Here is a 16566-nt window from a genome sequence, read left to right as displayed (position 1 = left end):
GACGTAGTCTTGCTCTGTCGCCCAGGCTGGAGTGCAGTGGTGTGATCTTGGCTCACTGCAACCTCTGCCTCCCGGGTTCAAGAGATTCTCCTGCCTCAGCCTCCCGAGTAGCTGGGACTACAGGCGCACACCACCACACTTGGCTAATTTTTTATTTTATTTTTATTTTATTTTTTCTGAGATGGAGTTCTGCTCTTGTTGCCCAGATTGGAGTGTAATGGCGTGATTTCGGCTCACTACAATCTCTGCCTCCCAGGTTCAAGCAATTCTCCTGCCTCCCGAGTAGCTAGGATTACAGGCATGTGCCACCACGCCCAGCTAATTTTGAATTTTTAGTAGTGACGGAGTTTCTCCATGTTGGTCACGCTGTTCTCGAACTCCCAACCTCAGGTGATCCGCCCGCCTCGGCCTCCCAAAGTGCTGGGATTACAGGCATGAACCACCGTGCCTGGCCCCATTCATAGAGTTTTGAAACATCAACTTTTAAAGATAGATGCTTTCTTTCTTTCTTTTTTTTTTTTTGAGACGGAGTCTCGCTCTGTCACCCAGGCTGGGGTGCAGTGGCCGGATCTCAGCTCACTGCAAGCTTTGCCTCCCGGGTTTCTGCCATTCTCCTGCCTCAGCCTCCCGAGTAGCTGGGACTACAGGCGCCCGCCACCTCGCCTGGCTAGTTTTTTTTTTTTTTTTTGTATTTTTTAGTAGAGATGGGGTTTCACCATGTTAACCAGGATGGTCTTGATCTCCTGACCTCGTGATCCGCCTGTCTCGGCCTCCCAAAGTGCTGGGATTATAGGCTTGAGCCACCGCGCCTGGCCGATAGATGCTTTCTTTAGATAAAACACACTTGTCCTAAGTGTTCAGTATAATTGCTTTGATAAATGTATACAACTGGTTGGTGGCTAATGCCTGCAATCCCAACACTTTGGGAGGCTGAGGCAAGAGTATCACTTGAACCCAAGAGTTCAAGACCATCCTGGGCAACATAGCAAGGCCCTGTCTCTACAAAAAATTAAAAAATTGACTGGGCGTGGTGGTGTGCACGTGTAGTGTTAGCTACTTGGGAGGCTGGGGTGAAAGGATCACTTGAGCCTGAGACGTTAAGCTGCAGTGAGCCATGTTTGTGCCACTGCACTCCAGCCTGTGTGATAGAGCGAGACCCATCTCGAAAGAGCATCAAAAATAAATTATACAACTATGATACCAGCACCCAAACAAGAAGCATCCATCAGCCTCAAAACTTCCCTGGGACCTTTTTGCAGTTATTTTTCTGTTCATTCCCACACCTGCCTGGGCAACCACCAATCAGATTTCTTTAACTATAGAATACTTCCTTTTGTCTCTTCTAGAATTTCATATAAATGAAATTGTATCATATATAGCTTTCTGTAACTACAGATTACTTCCATATCTTCTAGAATTTTGTAGAAATGAAATGGCACCACATACAGCCTCTTGTGTCTGGCTTCTTTCACCCAACATAATGATTTTGAGATTCTTCCATATCATATGTGTATCCACAGCTTGTTCCTTTTCAGTGCTGTGTTATAGTCCATTGTATGGACATACCATAATTTGCTTAACCATTCACTTGGGTTCTTTCTGTTTTGGTCTTTTATGAATAAGGTTGCTATGAACATTCTTGTACAAGTCTTCCTGTGGACATGTTTATTTCTTACTTATTATTTTTCTTGAGACAGGGTCTTGCTCTGTCACCGAGGCTAGAGTATAGTGATCATGGCTTGCTGTATCCTTGTCCCAGGCTCAAGTGATCCTCCCACCTCAGGTTCCTAAGTAGCTGGGATTACAAGTGTGTACCATCATGCTTAGTTAATTTTAATATTTTTGTAGAGATGGGGTCTCATTATATTGCCCAGACTGGTCTCAAGCAGTCCTCTTGCCTCAGCTTCCTTTCTTTTTTTTATTGAGATGGAGTCTTGCTTTGTTGCCAGGCTGGAGCGTCATCTTGGCTCACAGCAACCTCTGCCTCCCAGATTCAAGCAATTCTCCTGCCTCAGCCTCCCAAGTAGCTGGGACTATAGGCACGTACCAGTATACCTAGCTATTTTTTTTTTTTTTTTTTTTTTGAGACGGAGTCCCCTTTTGTCACCCAGGCTGGAGAGTAATTGTGCGATCTCGGGCTCACTGCAACCTCTGCCTCCTGGGTTCAAGCGATTCTCCAGTCTCAGCCTCCTGAGTAGCTGGGATTACAGATGCGCACTACCATGCCTGGTCAATTTTTGTATTTTTAGTAGAGATGGGGTTTCACCATGTTGGCCAGGCTGGTCTCGAACTCCTGACCTTGTGATCGGCCTGCCTCAGCCTCCCAAAGTTCCGGGATGACAGGCGTGAGCCACCGCGTCCGGTCAGTTTACATTTTTCATCATATATGCAGAGACAATCAGATGTGTCTGTGGAACATCTGCAACATGTTGTTCCACTCACTGCCCAAATCAGGGAGAGGAGATTCTGCAGGTTCATTTTGTCTTTCTGAGGAGTCTTTCTGGGGTTTATATAGGGGAAGGGCTCCAGGAGACCCTGACAGCACCTACTTGTGTAACTGAAGTCTCATGGCCAGTAAGGAGCATGAAAAGGTGCCAGCATGGGCTTGAGAAGGGTTTTGACATCATCCACCAATATGTCCCATCTCCCCTTCAACTCTTCTCTGACCCGGCTGAGATTCTGCAGATGCCGCCTCACCTGGCTCTAAGAGGATTGGGGCAGGTGGTGAGTTAGATTAGGTCAAGGCCGGGGAAACCTGCTAGGGAGAAACACAGGGACTGAGAGGGAGGGAGAGAGACTAGGGAAGGAGCAGGAAGGGGGAGCATGGGTCTGCACAGGGCAGAGAGAGATAGGAGATGAGTCAGAGGAGGGAAGAGATACGGGAGGAAGCTGTTGTCTAAATGGTAAAATAATAAGATCACCCATTTACTCCGAGCTTCCTGTAAGCTAGGCTCTGTGCTGGGCATGTTAATGGCACAGTTCCATGTTGCTACACCCCACACGTATGGAGAAGGTGTAGTTGTTACCCAAAGTCTCATGGACATCCAGCTGTCCACAGGTCCTCCTCCAAAGAGTCCAAGAAGCAGATGAGCTTGGTATCACTCGATAGAGTGGAGGGTTTAAGGGCTGTGCTCTTTGGCTGGGTGGACTGGTCCATGCTCAGACTGAATCTTTTCAGTCTTCTCAGAAAGGCACTTAAACACCCTGAGGTTTGGTGTAACCCCCCATAGGCAAAGGGATTACAGGCTGCCAGCCTCAAAGGACCTTTTGTAAGGATATTAGAGCGCACAGGACAGCTGCTGTCACATGGGAAGTGACACAGGCTGGGGAGACCCTGTCTGTTCTGGTTTTGAGGGCAGGAGACTCCCATGCCTCAGTTTCCCCTTTTCTTTGCACCTCACTCTCCCTCTCTCCCTTTCTCCCTGCCCCTCAGTCTCTCCCTTTTTCCATCACTCTGCCTTCCTTGGGACAGTCTCAGTGTGGTTTTCTGTGTACATCCCTCTCAGGGTCTCTCTGAGGAGCAGGAGGGTTTTTCATTGTATCCCGGCAGTCTGTCCCCACCTCCAACCACAGCCTGTCACATGTTTCCCCCAAATCCGCACTAATTCTCCCTATGTTTTGCTGAGGCTGGCCTGACCTAAGAGGATTGAAGCATTTGCTAAATGAGACTGGGACAGGGTCAGAGAACTAGCTGTGGGAAGACACAGGGGCCAGGATGGCCACAAGGTGATGGCAAAAGAAGCAGGAGAGGAGAGGACAGAGGCAAGGGGTAGCATGCTATTGGTGCAAGGACATAGAGACCAAGAACCCAATAGAGACTTTTTGTAGAGCCAGTCATGGTGGCTCACACCTGCAATCCCAGCAATTTAGGAGGCCAAGGTGAGGGGATCACTTGAACCCAGGAATTCAAGACCAGCCTGGGCAACATGGTGAGACCTTGTTTCTGCAAAAAGTAAAAGGAGATTAGCCAGGCATTGTGGTGTGTGCCTGTGGTCCCAGCTACTCAGAAGGCTGAGGTGGGAGGATCACTTGAGCCTGGGAGGTTGAGGTTGTAGTGAGCTGTGATTGTGTTACTGCACTCTAGCCTGGGCAACAGAGTAAGATGCTGTCCAAAAAAAAAAAAAAAAAAAAAAAAAAAAAAAAAAAAAAAAAAAAAAAAAAAAAAAAGCCAGGTGTGGTGGCTCATACCTGTAATCCCAGCACTTTGGGAGGCTGAGGCTAGCAGATCAATGAGGCCAGGAGTTCAAGACCAATGTAGCCAATATGGCTAAACCCCGTCTCAACTAAAAATACAAAAAATTAGCTGGGCATGGTGGTGCATGCCTGTGAACCCAGCTACTCAGGATGCCGAGGCATGAGAATCACTTGAACCTGGGAGGCAGAGGTTGCAGTGAGCTGTGATTGTGTTACTGCACTCTAGCCTGGGCAACAGAGTGAGATTGTCTCCAAAAAAAAAAAAAGAAAAACCCCCCAAAACAAAAGAGTTTGTAGATACAGACTCATACATCAATGAACCTTTGATTTATGACAAAATACAAAATAAATTGCAAGTTCTCAATAAATTGGCAATTGGAAATCCATGAGAAAGGAAAAATCCTTACCTCACACCATGCACAATCAATTATACATCTATTAAAGACCTAAATATGAAAGGTAAAACTATAAAAATTTAGAGAAAAAATGGAATACCTTCATCATCATGTGATAATGCAAGATTTCTTTTTCTCCTGTTGGTTACCTCATCTTGGAGAAAGTTTTTTTTTTTGTTTTGTTTTTTTTTTTTTTTTTTGGAGATGGAGTCTCACTCTGGCACTCAGGCTGGAGTGCAGTGGCATGATCTTGGCTCACTGCAACCTCCACCTCCTGAGTTCAAGCGATTCTTCTGCCTCAGGCTCCTGAGTAGCTGGGATTACAGGCATGTGCCATCACACCCGGCTAATTTTTGTACTTTTAGTAGAGGTGGGTTTTCACCATGTTGGCCAGGCTGGTCTCAAACTCCTGGCCTCAAGTGATCCACCTGCCTTAGCCTCCCACAGTGCTGGGATTACAGGTTTGAGCCACTGTGCCCAGCCTGGAGAAAGATATTTTAGACAAGCCATTAAAAAAAAAAAAAAAGCATTATTCTTAGAAGGAAAAAGCGAGAAAATGGAGCAATTTTCAAAGCAGTAAGCCAGACACCTCAGACTGGTGCCACCTGTGGGCTTCGTCTCCAGTTAGTAACAATTAGTAACAGAGGTCTTTTAGAAACACCAGCTTTTAGAAGCTTTTCTGTTCAATTTGAAAATACAGATATATTGAGATATTTTGTAAAAGTCATTTTATTTTATTATTTTATATTTTTTGACAAGGTCTTATTCTGTACTCCAGGCTGGAGTACAGTGGTATGATCTCAGCTCACTGCAACATCCACCTCCCAGGTTCAAGTGATTTTCCTGCTTTAGCCTCCCACGTAGCTGGGACTACAGGTATCCGCCAGCATGCCTGGCTAATTTTTGTATATATATATATTTTTTTAAGTGAAGATGGGGTTTCACCATGTTGGTTAGGCTGGTCTCAAACTCCTGACTTCAAGTGATCCACCTGCCTTGGCCTCCCAAATTATTGGGATTACAGGCATGAGCCACCTTGCCTGGCCCATTTTAATTTTTATTAATAACTTCATTGTGTTTTACAACATTATCAGTCTGCCGCTGATGGAAATGAAAAATGAAGACAAATCTGGTCCATAACAATAGGTAATTTGAAAAGCAGTGAAATAGACAACATTGAAATCAAGAAATGCTACTAATGAAACAAAATGCAAATAGGAAAGGCGTTTGCAGAACTTTAATTGCCAAGAGAATATAAGAATACATTCAAATAAATGAAGGAAAAGGGGTAAACAAAGAGACACATTATGAGGATTTCTAAGGTTCAGTTAACATGTGAGAGTTTAACCTCTCAAACATCAGGGAAATGGATATTACAGCCACAACAAAACCACAATTCATTGCATCAACAAACATTAAAAGGTCTCACAATCCTAAGTGTTGGGGAAGATGCTGACCATCAGAAGCACTGGGAAAAGCCCTTTACAAAGCTCTCAAGCGGCATCCACTAATGCCAAACATCCCAGTGAGCAGTGACTCCAATCCCAGCAGAGAAATGCTCAGGCTCAATTCAAATGAGGGGCAGGCACATCCACAGGCCACCTGTGATGGCTGCACAGTGAAGACAGCAAATGTCCGACTGCAGCAGAGTGGGTAAAGGGTGGTGCATTCACTGCAGAAAGTCACCAGTAGTGTAGACCAGCCACTCCAGGCCCACTGGGATCTGAAGAACTTTGCAGGCACAGGCCCCCTATAAATCCAGTAATGACCTGGGGCCTGAGTGATTTTCATTCAGAGCCACCTTCCTCTTGGTACTGAGACCCTGAGTCTTTTTGGCCCATAGAATCATCCCCTTCTTGGTACTGAGAGGTCATGGTGGAGACTGAGGATCCCTCCAAGGGGTCTAGGGGTGGGAGCAGCTCTGTGAATTGAGGGAATAACTGGGTGTCTGGCAAGAAGTCGGAGGCATTGGGGCTCTGAGGCCATAAGGGGACTGGGGCTGGGGCTAGGAATGATCCTGGACCTGGGATTGGGGCTGGGACTGAGCCTGGGCCTGGGCCTAAAATCGGGGGTGGGCCTGGAAGTGAACCTGAGCTTGGCATCCGGCCAGGACTTAAGATGGGACCTGGGCCTCCGAGTCTGCCTGGGCCTGGGATCTGGCCTATGATCGGGCCTGGGTTCTGGGCTGAGCCTGGGACCTGAGCTGGGCCTGGGATTGGGCCAAGGAGTGGGCCTGGGATCTGGGCTGGGCCTGAAATTGGGCCTGAAATTGGGCCTGGGAGTGGACCAGCGAGTGGGCCTGGGATCTGGGCTGGGCCTGGGATTGGGCCAGGGAGTGGACCTGGGACCTGAGCTGGGCCTCGGATTGGGGCTGGGATCGGGCCACAGCCTGGACCCAGGACATCTGGGATGCCCTTTTGGGCTCTGCACCCGGGGCCACCCCAGGCCTGGTCGAGGCTGCAGATCGTGGGTTCCGCCGCTGGAAGGATTCCCGAGAGGCCCGGCTGAGGGGCGGAGGCAGCGGCTGCAGGGACTAGGGGCTCAGCGCGGGCTCCTCGGCCTCTCCGCCCAGGGACGCGCTGGGGCTGTTGCTGGAGCCGTCGCTCCCGAGCTAGTTTGGCGCGGCGATTCTTGAACCACACCTGGGGGCAGAGGGGACAGGGAGGAGGTGTGAAGGAGGGGCTCGCGCGGTCCGGTGAGCCGCTTGGGGTGGGGCCGGCCTCAACCTCTCCCTCTGTTCACCCCCACCCCGGCACCCACCATAAGAGGGCCCCCGGCTCCCAGGCCTGGAGAAGGGAGGGGAGAGGATGGGGTGGGAGGGGAGGAGCAGGGCCTGCTGCCCGGGAGCCCGGGGGACCAGGGAGGGTTCGAGGGGAGGGACCGCGGGTTCTGAGGGGGGCCTGAGGTCTGGGCACCGGGAGACCTCGTGGGGGACAGCTTGGACCGATCCTGTGGGCAGGTTTGGGTTAGCATAGAGTTGGAACAGGACTCAGAATGCAGCCCGGGTCTACACTGGCGGGACCCCTTGTGTGGCAGGGCAGGAGATGGTTGGGCGGCCCAGGCCCCGGTGAGTGACAGAGGTGAAGAGGCTCCTTGGGGTGACTGGGGCGGGCGGGGTAGGGCTGGGAGTCAGACCTGCAGTTGGTGCTCCTTGAGATCGAGTGCCTTCGCCAGATTCAGTCGCTTGTCATAGTTCGGGTACTGGTCGTTCTGAAAGTAACTTTCTAGCACTTCCTGCTGGCTTTGAGTGTAGACCGTGCGCTCCTGCCGCTGTCTCCTTGGAGGGTCCGGGGCCAGGGGAGCGCCTGGGGAGGGGAGGGAAACAGGTCAGAGAAGCCCCCAGGGAGCCCCCGGCCCCGCCTAGGGACCCTGTCCCCTGAGCCAGGCAAGGAGCCCAGGCAGTGTGGGCTGGGGCGGCACCGCGGATGGCAGCCTGGTATCTGGATCAGACCTTGCACCTCTCTGGGCCTCAGGATCCACATCTAGGAAATGGGCATGATGACAGCTCCTGTATTGTTAGGGACCCCACAGAAGGGAAGGCAGGCAGCGTAGGCGCTGGTTTAATTTCTTTCCTTCTTTTTCTTGGAGAGGGGATCTCGCTCTGTCACCCAGGCTGAAGTGCAGTGATGTGATCACGGCTCAAGGCAGCCTCCACCTCCTGAGCTCAAGCAATCCCCCCGCCTCAGTCTCCCGAGTAGCTGGGACCACAGGTGTGCACCACCACCCCTGGGTAACTTTTGTATTTTTGGTAAAGACGGGTCTCACTGTGTTGGCCCAGCTGGTTTCAGAGTCCTGGGCTCAAGTGATCCTCCCACCGTGGCCTCCCAAAGAGCTGGGATCACAGGCGTGAGACGCTCCGCGCCACTGCATGATTTTTCATTTCCCAAAGGCCACTAAGTTCTCCCCTCTCTGCAGGACGGGAAGCCTCCCGCACAGGCCCAGCCCTGCTCTGGCTGCCCACATCTGCACTCTGCAGCCTCAGCCACAGGATCAGCTCAGACCCCTCACACCCCTGCCCTCGCTCACCTTGGAGATGACCAGGGTCTTGCATCCTGCGTCCTGCTCTGTTCCCAGACATGAGTGTGTACTGCCAAGTGCTTGGCTCTTAAATCACTTCTATGCTGTGCCCACCCTGGCCCACCCTGCTGGGACCCTCCCTTTCCCACCCTGCCCTGCAGTCCCGCCCCCTGGAGGAGCTGAATGATGGATGAATCCTTCATCACTGATCAGGTACTGCCTGCCAAGCTGTGCTAGGAGCCGGGGAACCTCAGTGGGCAACACAGCCTTGGTTTCACCCTCATGGGCCCAGGCGAGGCGGCATTCCACGTGGGGTTGGGGGGGGGTCAGCATTGTGACCTGTGGTTGGGGTCCCCATCTCAGGAGAGGCACCGCCAGTCAGCCCCCAGGAGTCATCCTTGTTCCTTCCCAGGGCTGGGGCCCCGCATGACCAATACCGGCGAGTCTAGCCACTCCTCCCGGCTCCTGGGCTGCCCGCCTTGTCCAGCCACCATCCCTCCCTCCTGGATAACCCTGCAACCTCCTCTTTAGTCCCTTGAGGCCACTCTGGCCCCTACTATCTATTCCAAAAATTGCCCCCCAGGTGCCTATAGGTGTAAGCAGAGCTCAGTACACATTGGTCCTGCTGATAATGGTTTGGTTTCTGTAGTGAATTTGCCTGTGGGGCGAAGTTCTGATGCACATTCACATAGACTTCTGCTGGTTTCTCCTGATGAGTAAATGACCTCAGTGCTGGTTTATTCCAGTTTATATACGGGGCTCGTGTGCTGGGTTCACATGAGCCCAGCCTCTCCGAGCTGCATAGACCTGTATCAGGAAGGGGCACAGGTCTGATGGATGTGCCCATGGACCGCTGCTGGTCTGTCCTTGTGAGTGAACGAACCTGCTGCTGAAGATACAGGGGACCCATGACCTTGGTCTACAGAAATCAGATCCTTCAGAGATGCATCTTCTCTGTCAGACACCTGGCTGTCCCCATTTCCCCATGGCAGGACCCACATGGATTCAGGGGTTAGAGAGATTGACAAGGCTCATGGTGCAGGGAACTAGAAATGACTCATGCAATCAATTTCAAAATTCAATAAAACGTAGACATTGTTACCACAGGCCTGGCTTATTGTTTTCACAGGCTACTTAGAGTTCTGTTGTAGAAAGCAGCATCCCCAGCAATGATTCCTCATTGCCCACGTTCGTTGTCCGGCTTCACCTACAGGACATGCTGGGAACACAGTGGCGACCACAGAGATTTTGCACCGTGGCTATTTATTTGGCCAATAAAGACATAAACAGATGAACAAGCTCACTGGTATTATTTTGTGAAAACAGACATTTAAATATAAGCAAGTTCACGGCAGCATGATTCACAATCACCCAAGAGGAGAAAACGCTGAAACATCGATCCACTGATGGATAAACAAAGTGCCGCGTGGCCGGGCACGGGGGCTCATGCCTGTAATCCCAGCATTTTGGGAGGCTGAGGTGGGCGAATCGCTTGAGGTCAGGAGTTTGAGGCCAGCTTGGTCAACAAGGTAAAAACGAGTCTCTGCTAAAAATACAAAAAATTAGCCAAGCGTGGTGGGGAGCCTGGAATCCCACCTATTTGTTAGGCTGAGGTAGGAGAATCACTTGAACCCGGGAGGCAGAGGTTGCAGGGAGCTGAGATCGTGCCACTGAACTCCAGCCTGGGTGACAGAGGGAGACTCCACCTCAAAAAACAAAACAAAACAACGACCCCCCCAAAAAAACCCACAAAAAATAGAAACGCAAAATGTCCTATATTCACACAATGGGATAGTACTCAACCACGAAAAGGAATAAAGCTCTGATACATACTACAACGTGGATGAACCTTGCCAACATGAAGCCAAGTGAAAGAAGCCAGACTCAAAAGCACACATATGCTTCTATTTACACAAAGTGTCCAGAATAGGCAAATCCATAGGGACAGAAAGCAGATTAGTGGTTGCTAGGGGTTGGGGAGAAGGGAAAATTGGGACCAACTGGGAGTAGCTATGGGGATAGCTCCTGGGCATGGTGAAAAATGTTCTAAAATTGACTATAGTGATGGAGGCACAACTCTGCAAGTAGACTAAAAACCATTTAATTTTTTTTTTTTTTTTGAGATGGAGTCTTGCTCTGTCACCCAGGCTGGAGTGCAGTAGTGGCGTGATCTTGGCTCGCTGCAACCTCACCTCCGGGTTCAAGTGATTCTCCTGCCTCAGTCTCCCGAGTAGCTGGGATTACAGGCGCACACCACCACGCCCAGTCAATTTTATGTATTTTTAGTAGAGACAGGGTTTCACCATGTTGGCCAGGCTAGTCTCGAATGCCTGACCTCAAGTGATCCACCCACCTCAGCCTCCCAAGGTGCTGGGATTACAGTCGTGAGCCACCGCACCCAGCCAGTTTTCTTATTTTATTTATTTATTTATTTATTGAGACTGAGTCTCGATCTGTCACCCAGACTAAAGTGCAGTGGCATGATCTTGGCTCACTGCAATCTCTGCTTCCTGGGTTCGAGCAATTCTCCTGCGTTAACCTTCCGAGTGGCTGGGACTACAGGCGCCTGCCACCACACCCAGCTAGTTTTTTTTTTCTTTTTTTTTTGTATTTTTAGTAGAGATGGAGTTTCACTATGTGAACTTCTGACCTCAGGTGATCCGTGCACCTTGACCTCCCAAAGTGCTGGGATTACAGGTGTGAGCCACCGTGCCTGCCCTCAATTATTTATTGTAAGAGACTTATCCTGGGAAAATTCTTGCTCCCCTGTGAATGAGCGCAGATATCAGTGTTCAGTGTAGCATTTCTTTGAAATATCAACTGAGTTAACTGGATTAATTCACACCCACAAATTAGAAGATGATTAATTTGTGGCAGCCTCAGACTATGGAGTGCTAATAAGTTTAAAAAAGGGATAAGGGGCAACCCATTAGTAACAAATGATGATTTTTAATGTATTTTTTGTTTTGTTTGCCTGTTGGATGTCTGCTTGCTGTTTGCCGAAATAAATGTGTCTTGAACACAGACACTTTGCTGGGCTTTTTCTTTTATTCCTCCCGAATTCCCATGTCTATAATAGGAAAAGCTCAAGGTTGCTGACTAATAATGAGCTAAAGGATGGAGTTTGTGTTTTCCATGTCAAGTGCTGTCTCAGGCACATTGTTTATTTTGAAGAATGTATACATTCAATAAGCACATACAAAAATATATACATATTATACATATATATATATTTTCTTTTCTTTCTTTTTTTTGGAGACAGGATCTCGCTCTGTCACCCAGGCTGGATTGCACTGGCATGATCTCGGCTCACTGCAACCTCTGCCTCCTTGGCTCAAGCCGTTCTCCCACCTCAGCCTCCCAAGTAGCTGGGAGGACAGGCGCATGCGCCACCACGCCTGGCTAATTTTTGTATTTTTTGTAGAGACAGGGTTTTGCCATGTTGCCCAGGCTGATCTCTAACTCCTGACCTCAAGTGATCCATCCACACTGGCCTCCCAAAGTGCTGAGATTACAAGTGTGAGCCACCTCGTCTGGCCCATAATATATTTGCATGAACAATAAATAACAACAATAAAAACTCCTGCAAAAGTAATTACCCAGAGATGATGGGGAATGTCTACTTTCTCTATTTCCTGCTGCTTATAATTATGATTTTTTAATGGACAACCTGGAAAACAAGAAGCATTTCTGGCCTTGAATGCCACCCTAGGGCTCGTCAGCGCCCCGCCCACGGAAGTCCCCATGCCTTCTCTCGTCCTGATGTGTCTTCAGGATTGGATGGAATTTCTGGAGATTCCTCCTGGGCCTTCCTAGGCAATGGCCAAATTCCTAGAGTCACGTGGGTGGAGGGAGGTCCTCCGGAGCCTGGGGCAAAAGCAACGTAGGTGGGAATGAAGTAGGTGGAAAAGCGTGCAGAAGGGATTATGAAATCCATTCTTGGCCAGGCGCAATGACTCACACCTGTAATCCCAGCACTTTGGGAGACTGAGGCTGGAGGATCATCTGATGTCAGGAGTTCAAGACCAGTCTGGCCAACATGGTGAAACCCCATCTCTACTAGAAATACAAAAATGAACTGCACATCGTGGAGGGCGCCTGTAATCCCAGCTACTCGGGAGGCTGAGGCAGGAGAATCTCTTGAACCCGGGAAGCAGAGGTTGCAGTGAGCCGAGATTGTGCCACTGCACTCCAGCCTGGGTGACAGAGTGAGACTCCATCTCAAATAAATAAATAAACAAACAAATAAATAAATAAATAAATAAATCCATTTGTATTTGATTCCTTCAGAACAGAAACAATGGCTCTCTCCTTATCCATCAAATTTTTTTTTTTTTTTTTTTTTTTTTTTTTTTTTTTTTTTTTTTTTGAGACAGAGTCTCGCTCTGTCACCCAGGCTGGAGTGCAGTGGTGGGATCTTGGCTCACTGCAACCTCCACCTCTTGGGTTCAAGCCCTTCTCTTGCCTCAGCCTCCCGAGTAGCTGGGATTACAGGTGCCTGCCACCATCCCTGGCTAATTTTTCTATTTTTAGTAAAGACGGCATTTCACCATATTGGCCAGATTGGTCTCGAATTCCTGACCTTGTGGTCTGCCCGCCTCCGCTTCCCAAAGTGCTGGGATTACAGGCACACCTGGCCTTCCATCAATTCTTCAGTCTCCTCTTTTACACTACACCTGTGGGCTCTGATGGGGTGGACCTGTTGGTGGGGTTGACTCATCTCTGCTCCTGCCCCCAAGAGGCCCACAGACACCTCCCCATCCTCTGCATTGTAAGGGTATCTCTTGGTGCAGGGGTAGGGGGTTCAGGAGGGGCACACGGGCAACAAGGAGTCGTTTGGGCTTTGAAGACAGTATTGGGCAGATCAGAGTGAGGGTGATGAAGGCGTGAGGTTGGCTTTTGCTTTCTAGAATCCTGTTGTTCAATGTCTTTCTGCCACTGGGGTTCCTCTCAGTGTCTGGACATTCATTCTTGAAGCACTGTCCTTTCTCTATCTTTTTTAAAAAATTTTATTTTATTTATTTATTTATTTGTTGAGACGGGGTCTTGCTCTGTCGCCCGGGCTGGAGTGCAGTGGCACAATCTTGGCTCACTGCAAGCTCTGCCTCCTGGGTTCACACCATTCTCCTGCCTCAGCCTCCCGAGTAGCTGGGACTACAGGCGCCCGCCACCTCGCCCGGCTAATTTTTTGTATTTTTAGTAGAGACGGAGTTTCACCGTGTTAGCCAGGATGGTCTCGATCTCCAGACCTCGTGATCCTCCCGCCTCAGCCTCCCAAAGTACTGGGATTACAGGTGTGAGCCACCACACCTGGCCTGCTTTCTAGAATCTTGTTGTTCAATGTCTTTCTGCCATTGGGGTTCCTCTCAGTGTCTGGACATTCATTCTTGAAACACTGTCCTTTCTCTCTTTTTTATTAAATTTTATTTTTTGAGACAGGATCTCTCTCTGTCAACCAGACTGGATGCAGTGGATTGATCTCGGGTCACTGAAACTTCTGCCTCCCGGGTTCAAGGGATTCTCATGCATCAGCCTCCAGAGTAGCTGGGATTACAGGTGCCTGCCACCATGCCTGGCTAATTTTTGTATTTTTAGTAGAGACGGGGTTTCACCATTTTGGCCAGGTTGGTCTCAAACTCCTGACCTCAGGTGATCCAACTGCCTCAGCCTCCCAATGTGCTAAAATTACAGGTGTGAGCCACTGCACCTGGCCAGTCCTGAGTTTAATTTGAATGAATCAATAACATATTAATATATATTCAATAAGGTGTCTTTAAACCGAAACACGCATGAACCAGGGTGAGGTATTGATCGATTGATGACAATAGTGTGAGCAGATCCTTGCAGGACCCCAAATCTGTATTTCCCCCGGGAGCAGTGGTTCCTTATTGGCTAAGACCATGTTCACAGCAACTTCATAGAACATAACCAGTAAGAATGAGAACTGCCTGTATTTATTTATTTTTAATTTATTATATGTATATATTTTGAGACGGAGTTTCGCTCTTATTGCCCAGGCTGGAGTGCAATGGCGCGGTCTCAGCTCCCTGCAATCTCTGCCTCCTGGGTTCAAGCAATTCTGCCTCAGCCTCCCAAGTAGCTGGGATTACAGGCACCTGCCACCACGCCTGGCTAATTTTGTTTTTTTTTTTAGTAGAGATGGGGTTTCTCCATGTTGGTCAAGCTGGTCTTGAACTCCCAACCTCAGGTGATCCGCCCACCTCGGCCTCCCAATGTGCTGGGATTATAGGCGTGAGCCACCCGCACCCGGCCTGAGAACTGCCTGTATTTATTAAGTGCTCTGTACATTCAAGGGACTGACCTAGGCACCTCCAGATAGTTAACAGGTGCAGCTCTTGTTCTCATGGAACTCATCCTCCAAGTGGGGGAAGGCAGGTGTTTTACTCAAAGAATCACAGAATAGGTTGAGCGCTATGGCTCATGCCTGTAATCCCAGCACCTTGGGGGGCTGAGGTGGGTGGATTGCTTGAGGCCAGGAGTTCGAGACCAGCCTGGGCAAAATAGCGAGACCTTGTCTCTCTAAAAAATACAAAAAATGGGCTGGGTGCGATGGCTCAAGCCTGTAATCCCAGCACTTTGGGAGGCCAAGACGGGCGGATCATGAGGTCAGGAGATCGAGACCATCCTGGCTAACACGGTGAAACCCTGTCTCTACTAAAAAAATACAAAAAAAAAACTAGCCGGATGACGTGGCGGCGCCTGTAGTCCCAGCTACCCGGGAGGCTGAGGCAGGAGAATGGCGTGAACCTGGGAGGTGGAGCTTGCAGTGAGCTGCGATCCGGCCTCTGCTCTCCAGCCTGGGTGACAGAGCGAGACTCCATCCAAAAAAAAAAAAAAAAAAAATACAAAAAATGGCCAGGCATGGTGACTCAGGCCTGTAATCCTAGCGCTTTGGGAGGCCGAGGCAGGTGGATCATTTGAGGTCAGGAGTTCAAGACCAGCCTGGCCAACATGGTGAAACCCCATCTGTACTAAAAATACAAAAATTAGTCAGGCGTGGTGGCACGCGCCTGTAATCCTAGTTACTCAGGAGGTTGAAGCAGGAGAATCGCTTGAACCCAGGAGGTGGAGGTTGCAGTGAGCCGAGCTCACACCACTGCACTCCAGCCTGGGTGACAGAGTGAGACTCTGTTTCAAAACAAATAAAAACAAAAGCATAAAACAAAACAAAAAAAACCTCCCAAAATTAGCCAGGCGGAGTGGTGTGCTAGTGTAGTCCTGGCTACTTGGGAGGCTGAGGTGGGAGGATCGCTGGAGTCTGGGAGGTTGAGGTTGCATTGAGCTGTGCCCTCCACCTGCACTCCAGCCTGGGCAACAGGGTGAGACCCTATCTCAAAAAACAAACAATCCCCCCAAAACCCCACAAGCCCCCCAAACACACAAAAAAACAAAAAACCACATGCCAAGAATTAATTAATAACTCTGGATGAGAGAATCGGGTCCTTGTAAAGAGGGAAGATACTCCAGAATTGCAGGTGGAGGCACTAGGTGCTCCGGTGACCGTGGCGGTGAGAGCCAAATTGGGAAGACATTTTCCAGGCGCAGGGAGCAAGACCTCTTAGCCTCCAGGTGCCCTGTCCACCCCTTGGCGTCCCCCCACCCTGCCCCTCTGTCTCCCCCTTTCTCTGTTCCTCAGTTTCCCCTCCTCGTTGCCCCTTGTGGGATCCCAGTGTGTGAGCTGCTGTATGTCTACTGCCTACCATGGTCTGACAAGCAGTTTTCATTATATTCTGGAAGTCTGCCCCCCTCCACCCCCAAATCGGATCTAATTCTCTCTGCTCTGCTGAGGCTGGCCCGGCCTAAGAGGATTGGAACATTTGCTAAATGGGACCAGGACAGGGTCAGAGAGGCGGCGATGGGGAGACCCAGGGGCCAGGACGGCCGCCAGGGGGCGGCAGAGGACGGGGAGACCAGAAGACAGAGGGGACAGAGAAGGGCA

At 49.7% G+C, this 16566-nt stretch overlaps 1 protein-coding gene across 1 annotated transcript in view; it reads right to left on the bottom strand.

The window, feature by feature from the left end:
• Positions 1-6339: 6339 nt before the first annotated feature.
• Positions 6340-16566, bottom strand: part of TPRX1 (tetrapeptide repeat homeobox 1) — a 17118-nt gene continuing 6891 nt past the window's right edge. The window contains 4 exon segments of the mRNA XM_017888859.1: positions 6340-6382; positions 6384-6742; positions 6845-7231; positions 7725-7894. Of these exon segments, the coding sequence (XP_017744348.1) occupies positions 6340-6382; positions 6384-6742; positions 6845-7231; positions 7725-7894 (959 nt within the window).

This window comes from Rhinopithecus bieti, unplaced genomic scaffold (assembly GCF_001698545.2).
Source record: "Rhinopithecus bieti isolate Rb0 unplaced genomic scaffold, ASM169854v2 scaffold_574, whole genome shotgun sequence".
Taxonomy (NCBI): domain Eukaryota; kingdom Metazoa; phylum Chordata; class Mammalia; order Primates; family Cercopithecidae; genus Rhinopithecus; species Rhinopithecus bieti.
The sequence above is the reverse complement of the archived record's forward strand: the minus strand, read 5'-3'. Positions and strand labels throughout refer to the sequence as shown.